Here is a 12,574-nt window from a genome sequence, read left to right on the forward strand (position 1 = left end):
TGGGCAGCATTTAGGCACTCTCAGATGAGGAGCTCAGCCTGCCCTTACAGCACTGCCTCTCCTGATAAAGAGTTTACAGCCCTGAATTTCCAATGCACCTCTTTAAAATGCAAATCCCTTCGAAAGGAGCTGCCCCTTTTGGAGGCACTAGGACACGTCCTTTGTCCCAGGGTCAGGCCAGGCCCATCAGCACCAAGCTGGTGGCGTTGTGCTGGGCATCCGACCGAGAGCAGGGCGACCAGGCAGGATTCAACCCTGAGCAATCCCTAAAGATCCCAAGGAAAGCAACACAGCGAGAATTTGGCATATAAAGAGCTCAGTGCTGGGTAAACTCATAGAGCTGGCTGGATGCTGTCAGGGAGCTGCTTTCTGGAGCTCTGGCACTAAATTGCCGACCACGCTCTGGCTTTGCTATCCAATATACTCATTCAGAAGTCTACTTAGTGTAAATAAATACAAACCAGGATAAAATATCCCGTGTCTGTGTCAATTCATTTCTCTCCCAATGAAGAAACAACCCATGCATGGAGCCCAAGCCTCCCTGTCAGGGCCGTGCATCGCTATTGTTTAAAGGAGTAATTGACACTGTATTTTAACCAAATTGGAGGCAATTAGCTTCCCTCGCTCCTCAAGAATCTGAGCTGCAGATGTTCTGTCTCCCTTGCCAGAGCCAGGGACTTTAAAACTATCATAAACAAACAGGGCTAATTTAAAAGAATCATTTCATCTTGAAAGGGACACATCTCTCTTTTTTACACTTGCATAAATCAAAATTGGCTCAATTGATTTTGCTGGAAGTTTCCACAACGATGCTACGTTTATGCTGAGACGAGGTAAAAGAGTTTTCAACTCAATTGCAAAAAGAGAAACTGGAGTCCCACACCTGGTATGGAGCTTTTTCCTAAGCACATCCTGCTCTCACTTTACCGCCGTAGCTCCATGCCAATGATGCCAGGATCTGTTTTTTTGCTGCTCACAGGTTCAAGTGTCTGCAGGAGGACTTGGACCAAGGCAAACACAGCACTGGGATGAGACAGCCTAGCAAACCTGGGGACACTTGCAGTTTGTTAACACCATGTTAGCTAATATTCAATGTTTGCTAACATTCAAAGTGAAATAAAACTTTTTATGCTGCCCTTTGTTATTAAGCAGAAACTTCAGTTGGGCCCTGTCATTTCACTCGAAGTAAAAAAAATTAAAAACGAAGAGGACCCATACTTACAAAATGTTTATGCTCTCATTACATTCGCTATACACACCAGAATGCTAATCATAACAACCCTGAGCAACCCTGCCGAGCGTTAGCGCGCCCCTTGTTGTATGTCTTTGTTAGGTAGGAGTGAAAGGGTGACTAATAATATTCACAGCTTCCCCGCAGTCATGAAAATGTAAATATTTTTTTAAAGTGCTTACAAGACAAACCTACAGTAAATTTGAAAAATGTGCCCCATAATATTTAAACTAAATCCTCCTCTTTAACCTAACAAACCTAACCTTACAACATGGCAGTTAAGTGATCCATTCATTTTATTCCAAAATTTCAATTCTCTCTTCATGTAAGAACCGGAGGCCAGCTGACAAACAGAATGGATAATATGTTCTCTCCAGAAACATTTTTCTGTGATTTAGAGTGATTAAACCTAACACATGCTTCTGCTGAGCCTTCAGCCAACGCTTAGAAAGCAGCGAGTAAAGAAGTCTCAGGCCCGTTCTCAGTCTCGTTGAGATAGGGAAAACTGAAGTTTTAGAGGATTTATCAAATTAGTCTTCAAAAAAAAATGTGAAAAGTTAGCCCAGCCATTCTTGTTTGTGAAGTAGAGGATCACAAACTCTAAATACATTCCTGGGAGCAATGAAAGTAAAGGAAGTAAGTTATTCACTGCATCCAGAGACAGCAGGACAAGAAGCAGTGGTCTGCAGCACGAGGACCCAGGCTGTAGACACCATTATTTGGAAGAGCACCTGAGCAGATGAGCCTGTCCAAGTGCAGGTTAGGCGAGATCCTGCCTGTCTGTCTGCAGTTCCCTCTCCAACACTGTAAGCACGCATTCAATGTTCATTGATCATTTTAAGACACTATAGCACGCTCTTAAGTACTTGCCGTGTACCACCCGAGACACGAGCACTACACATTCTGGTGGCCACTGCTACCATGGAGAACTTCTTCTAAGTCAGTAATTCCTTTGTTCAAAAACAAAACCGGTGTTTACCCTTCCAAGCTACCCTCTCTTTGCTAGTTATAATCTAGGTATGGTTAGACTGGCAACTGCCAGAAGTTGTCACTGACAACTGCTGAAGTTGTCACCGTCCCATTTTTAACCTATGCCGGTTAGGATCAGTGGCTATCAATTCTGCTAGGATCAATGGTACCGAGAATGTAAAAGACAGTAACAAAAAATACCTTTGTGGTCCCTCAGAAAAAGACGTGGGTACCTCACTGTGAGAGTACTGGAACCAGGGCTTACATTGCTATTTGCCAGGAGCCCAGGAAAAGGAGCACGAACCGACTCTCCAAGAACGCAGGGACATTGGGCACAAATTACGGATGGGCAGCGTGACTCAGTTCCAGGGCTGGCCACCAAGAACCAAACCCTCGGATCCTTCCTTTCTCCTCTTTCCTACAGCAAAATTGAACGCGCAATGCTTTTGGGAAAATGAATTAAAACCAGAATCTCATCTCTAAAAGCAAACTGACCCTAGAGCAGGGCAGCCCACAAACACCATCTTGGCAATGAGCGCTGCCACACCCGGCACGCAGCAGGCACCACGGCAAAGCTGCTGCTTTCCCAGACTAGAAGAGGATGAGACTGGTTGTGTTCTGGGATTCCTGCATTATTATTTCGGTGTGTTGTCTACTATGGTTAGCATCTGGAGTTATATTTTACAAACGTTCAGAAGAATAAACAAAAAAACCTCATATACCCTCAAAGTGCACGAATATAACAGAATATTGTCACACGCCGGCAGCAATACAAGTCACTGTGGCTCACACTCCTTTTCAGCGTGATTTATAATATAATATTCCTGTGATTCTAGGACCCTAGCAGAAAAAATCAAATAAAACATATCAAAGAGGTCAAACATATCACATCTTAACCTCAGGAATGCTGCTTTTCTAGACATAAAGACTGAAGAGCAAGCGCCCGTGTTAGCGAAGCTAATTAAAGTATAAGAAAAACCTTTCGTATATCTGCCTTGCGAAGTTGATAACATAAATTATAACTTGCATAAGACATGATAAACTCTGTCCTTCACAGAAAGAAATGCACTTCTAACATGACTTACTGTAAACAGATCTCAGGGCATAGCAGCTTCTAATCAGAGGCAGCTCTGTAATGGACTTGTTGAGCAGTGACATCTCCTACAACACTTGGCACGCGGTGAATAATGATGCTGTTGTGGTTAAACCAGATAAGGTTCAATACTAATACAGGGAACAAAGTGGGGGGATTTTGACTGCATTAAGCCAAAATTTACAAACATGAACCTGAAATGTTTGACAGCCACGAGGAGAAAACTGTGCGCGACTTGGAGATAGGATCCTGGGCTTGAAACTACATTTTTGCTTGTTTGTGCAACATCAGAGAAAAAACTCTCTTTAACATCACCTTTGAAGAAAACTACTCACCACAAGTCAGTTAAAGGAATAAAAATCAAGGGCTAAAGCCAACGTCCAAAAGGCCCATCCACAGCAGGCACAACACTGAAGGATTAGTATACAATAGTTCGGCTGCCTCCAGCTAACGGGGCTCTACCCCCCGGCGAGGAGCTGACATGAGAGGATAAGACAACTCCATTAGGAGCCCGTATCACTTCTCTGCAGTGTTCCCCACGAGCAGATGGAGCAGCTATTTAGCCAAATGCACCGTGACTCCTGGTTTATACATGAGCATCTGGGATGTTTCCTAACGTGAGGCGATGCACAATGTACGCCGATTTATCAACTGCCCCATGTGCAATTAAGGATTCTGATAAATAATTTGGCGGTAAAGCTGAACTCAGTTGAACTGAAAAGCAGCAAGGCGTGAGGGGTCAAGTGTTTCCGCAGGATTTATATCCAACAAACAGAGCTGCCTACAAAGGAATGTCTCCATTGAGCGGCTGCAGAATCACGGTGGGGCAGGAGGGGTCTGCTGAAGGCGCGAGCTGGAGCGCGAGCGATGCCTTCGCTTCAACTGAAATGAATCTGAATGTAATGTTAGTTATTAGAACAGCCCTTTTTAGTGCCTTAAGAAACAAAATATAGATGTAGTTAGAGCTATGTAATTTTCTGCTAATACACATTTTGATCTAAGGATAATGTGCAGAATCACCACTTTTCTGTGAATTCTACAAAAAGACCCTAATACCTTAGAACCATTTAATCAACATCCTATGCAGGCAGTGAATAGATAATTGAAATATAAGTACTGTCATCCATATCCCCTTTGGGAAAGTGACACAATAAGCATTATATCATTCCATTAGTCCATCCTTTGATGTGGGTTTTATTCTCATTAAACTATGTTTTAGCCTCAAGGTTTCTCCCCCCACTTCTTCATGACGTGGCCATGCCAGAAAAAAAAAATACCCTGCTGCTCAAAACACGGCGACTACATTTTTACAAGTACTTGTACATGTCAAAAATATAAAGCTGCCTTTCTAATTTCTTGTTTACCAAATACAGTCAATGACAGCTTCTAGAAAACAGGGTGAAAAAAAAAGGCAGCCAGGAGGGTGGTGGTGGGGCTGGAATGCATTTACTTGTTTTCAAATAATAAAGGTTGAATACAAGCGGGATAAAAAATGCTTGAAAAGGCTGCTCTGGTGGTGTCTGCTTTGAATTGTGCCCTGTTTAAACAAGAGGAAAGCCTCCCACTGAAAAAAGAAACATTTTTATCATTCAGAAAGATCTCAGGGCAGCCCCTTTAAAATGAGGTATTTTCTAAACAAAATATTGGAATGTTTCCCTGCAGGGAACGAGCATCTGATGTCTTAAAAATGATTATTCTTGAACTGTAGATTTATGGAGTTTTTGTTTTATTTGTTTTAACTTAAATACAATGAAACCTGTCTGAAATGACCACCCAAGGGAGCAGACCAATCAGCTAAGTAGAGGCTGATCTTTAAATGGAACCAAAGTTGTACCGAAACCCTTGGGGAGATTTTAAACTGCTGGCTTAAAACCCAGGGCTGGCTAAATGCTTAATGCGGGTCTCAGCCCTAAGCTGAGGACATGGATTTCCTCTCACTTACATCAATGTAACTCCACCAACTTCAGGAGAAACGTTCCTGATTTACATTAGTGTTAGCAAGCAAAGAATCAAGCTAATTACGCTGAGTTATCAACAGTGATTACAGGAGATTTTTTCTTTTTTAATGCACGTGCACTTCCTCAGCACAGCAGCAGCAGGCCTGCTACAAGCAACTGAGTAGAAAACGCAGCTTTTACATGCTGCCAGAAAGAACCAGACCTGAGTCTCAATGAATTTTTGAGTAAATAAGGGAAGTCTGACATGCTGCAACTTCCTATCAGAGAGCGAATCGTCTAGTTATGTATTTGCAGTTGGGACTACAGCTCATAAACACAAGCCATCAGTCAGAAATATTCCTGCCTTCAGAGCTCTTTTTGGGCTGATTCTTCAAGAGTTTGTCTTAGAGTTTAAACTGACCAAAGTCAACACTGCACTCAGAAACATCAACAAATAGGAAAAGTATTAACGTCTCCATTAATTATGGCAATAATTAAAAGTGGCCATAAGAACCAGGAGGCCCATACACAGAACACCGAGGAGGTTAATGGGATTCCAGGAAAAAAATATTTACCAAACAAAACGAAGACTTATTTCTTTTGAAGCATCCAAGGCATTACCTGCGTTGTGCCTTCTGCCAAGTGAACAGACTTAAAACTTCTTAATTGCACACGGAAAAGGAGAGCGAAAATATTTTGCATAAGGAGAGCACCGTTAAATTCCACAGCGTATTAGTCACATGTTGAAGGTTTTTTAGACGAGACTGGATAAAACCCGGAGTAACCTGGTGTGACCTCCCAGCTGACCCTGCTGGGAGCAGGAGATGGGACCACAGCTCTGCGAGGTCCCCTCCAGCCTCTGCCACCCTCCGATGCTGCCCGCTACGACCAAGGGCCGTAGGACTGGGTCCCCAGAATAGCTGCGAGCTGCAAAACACTGCAGGGGCAGGACTGAAGGGGGTCTACACGGCCGTGAATTAGTCAGCTATTTAGAGCATGCTGTTTGATGACTGATGCGGAAATTACCCACTTTTTGTTTTTCTGTTTTTAAGACGAAAACTGTTCTTGTACAACTATTAAGTTTTTATGAGTGCTTAGCACAGCAGATCCAGCAGCACTGTAAGTTCATAAAAACAGGCGCTTTTTAACAAGTGGGTATGCAGCTCCACGTGGAAGGGCAATCAAAACTGTCACTTGTACAAAATAATGGAGCAGGACACTTGTCACACGAGAGGCTAAGCTCACTCAGCTACTGCAGCTAATACTGGAGATTTATTTAAATTAATCTCCAGGAAAATTAAATCCATTACTTTAAGAAGCGAGGGAATAAATCACACCCAACAGGAAACTAGGAAAAGCTGCTGCCATTTCAGTCAAATCTCGGGAAGCATGAGCACACCAAATTTTTTCTCGTCAATGACATAAAAACAACTCATAGCAGGAAAAATAATATCAGCTGTTGTTGTAATGCAAAACACAAATAGCCTTGATGAGTTTAACACTGCAACCGAAGTATGAAGAACATCTTAAGCTGTTTGTATTTCCAAACAAGACTCGAGGGGTCAGAGGAGGGAGGAGGACGTGTGGGCAGGCTGGAATGACGGATGGTGTTTAGTGGCATGCTGTGTTTGGGTCTACTCTTGTTATTTTTGCAACAGGATGTCTCTGATTACTCTCTGAAGAGAGAATAAGGATGGTTACGTCTCATTGCTCAAAGGGGAATTTTTTCAGAGCCTTACAAATTAAATAGGATGTCAGAAAGCAAGCAGTCAATGAACCATCAGGTGCTGTTTGTCACAAATCTAGCAAGAGCGTCAGAAGGTTCCCTGGGGGCATCAGCAGCGGGTTTGGGGCAGGCAAAAAGCTATATGGACTCTTTTCCTATGTACAGGAGACCCCAGCTCTGCAGAGTCCTTCGCTGTCATTGCCTGTACGGTTTGCCTGGTGTCAGAGCCAGAGGATTTTACAGCAGGGGCATACTGAGCCTCTAGGTAACTCTTTCAGCCATGAAGTTGATGATACAATATGTGGAGGACTTCACAAAGGATGGAAGACAATTACTTTCCCGAATTGCATCTTGCTAGAGATTTTTGCAGAACTGGCTCCTGGCTCACAGGGCGCTGCTGCCTGCTGTGATGGTCGGGCTAAAGCTGCCTCGTGTAAACACCTTTTAAGAGCGAACAGACACTCTCTGTCCTCACTTGAACCTCAGAGGCTCTGGTGACACAGACACCTCACAGCGCAGCCCTGTTTCCTTGAAAGCTACTCAGGTACACTGATGCCAACGCAAATTGCAGCGATTTGAACAAAAGGCTCAGTTGTGGGGACCTCAAACCCTGTGAACATGAACGCAGGTAAAATGAACACACAAAAGCATTGCCTAGACAGTTTGTTTTGTTTTGTTTTCTCAAAGCAAAGGCTTCAGACAGAAAGGACAGAATCACAGAAATATACAGGCTGTAAACACTTCCAGGGGTGGGGCATCCACAGCACCCAAATGCCTTACCTTCTGAGTGAAGAATTTCTTCCTTATATCTAATCTTAATCTCCCCTCTTTTAAAGTCATAAATGGGGGATGAGGAGAAACTTCACAAGTCAGGTCAGTTAAATGGACAGCTTTTCTTAAACCTAACTAAACCTACCTAAACTTTGCTGAAGCTGCAAATGGAGGCCACAAAGCAAAACACACGGGAGTAATTTCCCTACTAGAGCCTAACATTTCTGAGGAGCCAACCCCGTAAGTTAGCCTATTGGCAAGAAAAACGTGCGCTCACCCAGGGCCTGGAGGAGTCAGGGAGACGCAGGACCTCTCACTGGGGCGTACCAGTGTGATTCTGGCCCAGGTCCCAAGCATCTAAGAACTGTCATCGATTGTGACAAGAGTTGTTGCAATTGTGATGCAACAGCCTCTATGAACGAAGTCCCTGATTTCTGCGCAGTTTCTTGGTGGGCAGAAGTTCGCATCGAAGCCACCACTGAAAGCCCTTCCAAGGAGGTGCAGTGTGAGTAACTCCCCTCTCTTCAAAAGGGGTCTCAAGCTCAACTGGACCGTACAAAAACTGGTATCATCCTGCTACCCATACTGTCCTGGTTCTCTAACAAGACCTATGCAAACTAACTAGGGTGAATAAATCAAAAGGAAAGGAAGAATGAAAAACTAAGGAAATCATGTTATGTTTATGAGCAGTGACAAAGAAGGTGGATTGTAAAATGATGCACTAGATATCACAGATGTTATAACACAAAATAGTTTAAAAAGCACCCAACATCTCAGGATATGAAGCAGCTAAAGAGAAGAAAACGTCAAAACTCAACTGTCAGACACATTTTGGACAAGAACTCTGCATGTACCCCAAGCTCTCTGGATTCTTTCCCAGAGCTGAGATACCAGTTTACCTACAATTTATCCAGCCCTGTCCAGTCTGTTTTTGACTTATTACAGCATAAACATTTAAGGGTTTTATTTAATCAGCCAGAACAAACGAGTTCAAAGAACACCAGGGAATATGTGGCAAAAAACAACAAGGTTAGATCACTTGCACTGGATTATTCTCCTCTGGCACACCGCAGAAGAAATAACCCCAGTCATGGTCTGTGTGTTCAAAAGTCTACAGGGAATTAGGTCAGCATTATTCAAGGTAAGTGACACTTTAAAGAACTTTAAATTAGCTGTTGACAGTCAGGTAGATAGATTGATGAGTGATTACATGAAGTCCCCAACATTGCCATTTTGTGGTGAAAGCAAATATGAAACGGGAGAAAAGAGTAAGAAAATACGTTAAGATGGTTTTGCCAACCTGGGATGCAGTTGGTTCATTTAAGGACACTGGGAACTTCTAAAACTAATTGTTTCCTCTAAACCAAAAGTTGTCAGAAAGTTTCCTAGCAGAATCACTGGAAGCAGTGCAAGTCAACTATATAAGAAAGAAAGAGGGAAAGAGGGAGAGAGCTTTCCTTATCATCTTTCTTCCTAGCTGGCTGGAAGGGAGCAAGCCAGTGCTTCTGTTGCTGAAGGTCCACATACAAGGAGAGCAGAAGCGCAGAGCCCCTGAGCTGCACAACTCATGCGGGCTTACTGCATGCACAACACATGTCCTTACTGCAGTGGTCCCTAAAATACATTTTTAAATAAAATTAACTCAACTCAGGAATCTGTAATTAGCACCATCTTTGAGAACAAATCAGAACAAGTTTATTGAAGCGCTCTAACTATTTACAATGCGAGCAAATTTACCCTCAAGGTTCACTTCACTATTTTGTCTCAATTTTCTTGTAATTTCATCCATCACATTTTTTTCAGTCCTCCAAAGGTGATGGATAAAACACAGAAATAAATAGGACCAACTGTTCGCAGAAGCCTAAGGGAAAACAGAATTTTGTTATAAATAATCCTTGGCACAAATCATGGAAATGCAATACTAAAATTGTTTGTTGAATCATTTATGAATTGGGCCTTCAGTTTTAGTTTGCAAATAAGTTACAGTTTTTGTTGATGTTCTTTTTCACTTTGCTTTTTTAGCTGGAAAACGGCCTTTGAGAAACTGAACTGGTATATAATCCAGAAAACACAGTGACTGATGGACTTTTTTAAGGGAATCCCTGTGCTAATACAGGACTCTTTTAGGATTTCAAGATAGATGACAAGAACCTAAAGGACGACCAACTTTTACAAGACTTTCTTAAGATGCTGCCATTTTGGGTTTTCATTTCAGCTTTATGCTAAACACATAGAAAAGGCAAAAACAACATGGTGCCTTACAAAAACACTAAAACAAAAAGATTTTCCACATAGGCAATTTTTAGCAGCACCTCTATAGGACAGTTTCTAGAACTGTTCAGGAAATGACTTCCAAATACCTCTCCCAGGAGATTCAAACGAATGCATGTGATCCAACAGATAAATGTGAATGCTAAAAATAAGACACAATCTTGTGCTCGTTCCAAGATGGGAGATTTTGAAGATTTGTTGTTACAAACTAATGCAAACCTTCAAGGGAACATAATGGTGTGCTGCCATGCTGCGCATGTAGTCCTGTCACACATGCAGAAATCCACAAAGGCATGGAAATTTTGCTTTCTTGAGGATTTCGGTATTTTAGGGGACAGCTGATTACCCAAACTCCTCACATGAAAGTTATAAACATGAAAAAATATCAAAGAACAGAGAGATGCATTTCTTTCTTAGACTTTTGTCTGTAAATTGCTATTTTTCCTCACCTGAAGAAAGAGAGACGCTTGGAGACAGATAAAAGCAACGTAAGACCATTTCTCATTAGCTGGAGCAGGTGTGCTCAGCCTTACCTGATCTGTCCTCGCACCAGTGGTCTGTTTTTTGTCCTGTTCATATTCGAGTCAAACGGAACCTCAAAGAACTGTAAGAAAAAAAAAAAAAGGAAGAACCAAAATGAAAGGATGCCGGAAATCATGCCATGCGTGGAATGTGCCGGCTGCATCTGCAGGTGCTTTCATCTCTAGTTTTGAAGGTTCAGAAATACAACTGAAATGGCAATCTCCTTTTACTGAACTTTGATAAGTTTGCATTAATACTTTTGGCATCCCCTTAGAAAGAAAATCACCTGGAGGACAAAAATAGTTTGCACAAGTCCCCAAAAGTTAATCATTTGAAGTAGAGCCTGATTCCAAGCTCTGTTCTTGACAGCTTTGACGCAGCTTTTATACACAACAATTATATATAGACATCCATGCACATATACCTCTGCCCCCGGTTTTATATTAATACAAACAGTCCTTACAAATGTTGTGCTTCTGGTATTTTAAAGACAAATGCCATAAATTTTTTTCAAGATCTAACTTCTGAGAACCTATAACCCACCCAAAAATCAATCAACTCTTGTAAAATGCTACTGAAACTGCACTGAGCATCTAGTTCTAGCAGCAGGGAATGAACACACCATATGGTGTTATTTAATGTCACAACCCAATCTGACTTTAAACACTGCCTATGGGAAAATTCAGGCAGCACTATCATCACGCTACGAATTCCTGCAGGCTTTTGTACGAGCCGCTTTTTAAAGAATGTTACTGGAAAAGCTGAGTGCAGTTTTCCATGCAGCAAGCATAAAGCTGTTCCACTTTACATGCACAAAACAATAGTAAAAATGAAAAAACAAAAACAAACAGAAAAACCCCAACCACCATAGTTAGAGATTCACCAAAACTTATTTAGAGGCAGAGTAATGTGCATTTATAGAAAGAATATTTTCTACTGACGTTATGTCTGAGGTTTTGGGATAGGATCTCAGTTATAGCGAATACGTAGGACAAGTAGCATAACAAATCATAATTTCAAACAATCAGACTGACAATATGTTGAGCAGTCAAACTGCAGACAGATTTAAGATGACTACATGATAAGATCTATTTCATCAAGCTGATGCATCCTTTTACACAACAAAAGACAAAATTAGCAAACATCCTCGTTCTGACAGTGCCACATTGCTCGCACTTAATGGGGATGCATTCCCCAGTGCAAAGTGGAAATGTTCATCGAAATCTGTGCAAAAAAACCCTAAATATTCGTGGATTTTTTAAATCTGTACATTGCAAAATTCAACAAATTTCATACATTTATCCACACAGCCTCTTCCACATGCCGAACACTCCACGAGGGCAGCAGGGACCAGAGTGGAGCCCATCAGGGAAACTTCCCGCACCAGCATGCCGAGAGGACAGCACCCACCTTTCCCACTGATTGCTTTCAAGTAATTACTGCATAACAATTTGGGAACCTCTGCTGTTGCTCCTAAGTACTGCAAGCACAGCGGGGAGCAGACACCCATGGATCATCCTGCCCACAGCAATCTCCCTTTGTGGTGAAGTTTTTAATAGTGAAAGGCCCAGGCAGAATCACCTTCCTGGCAGTTTTGGCCATTCCCAAGATCAATGGTTGGAAGAAATCCTGCCTGTGTATGAGTGAGAGAGCACAGACGTGCTCAAGCCCACGTGCTACATTTTTTTCTGTTTAAACAAGACTTGCCAACAATACACTCTAAAAACAGAAAGTTTGGCAGTAGGCATCACCTCCACATTTTGTGATGCTGATGAAACCGCCCAAATTTGGGAAAGAACGAAGCTGAGGGAAGAGGAGACAAGGGCTGAGCAGCAGCGGGGCACCCCCGGACGCTACTCTGCCAGCCCCCCGGAAAAGCGGTGGCCTCGTCCCCCTCTGGCGGCTGGCCATGGCGCATTAAGCGACTGCTGCTGAAGGCTCTGCTGCACGCTCACGTCCTCAGCGTGTCCGCGACGGGTCTGAAAGCTGCCAGGGCCAGCACAGGAGGAATCCTGCACTTGCTGGGTGCCCTTACAAAGCGACCTCCCCAGCCA

At 42.7% G+C, this 12,574-nt stretch overlaps 1 protein-coding gene across 2 annotated transcripts in view; it reads right to left on the bottom strand.

The window, feature by feature from the left end:
• The window catches only part of LOC118255613 (protoheme IX farnesyltransferase, mitochondrial), a 103,467-nt gene that overhangs the window by 23,514 nt on the left and 67,379 nt on the right, over positions 1-12,574 (bottom strand). For both annotated transcript variants that reach the window (XM_035561942.2, XM_035561940.2), the window contains exon 5: positions 10,532-10,602. In XM_035561942.2, coding sequence (XP_035417835.1) covers positions 10,532-10,602 — 71 coding nt within the window. The remainder of the gene's footprint in view (positions 1-10,531; positions 10,603-12,574) is intronic.

The sequence above is a fragment of the Cygnus atratus genome, chromosome 18, assembly GCF_013377495.2.
Source record: "Cygnus atratus isolate AKBS03 ecotype Queensland, Australia chromosome 18, CAtr_DNAZoo_HiC_assembly, whole genome shotgun sequence".
Classification (NCBI taxonomy): Eukaryota; Metazoa; Chordata; class Aves; order Anseriformes; family Anatidae; genus Cygnus; species Cygnus atratus.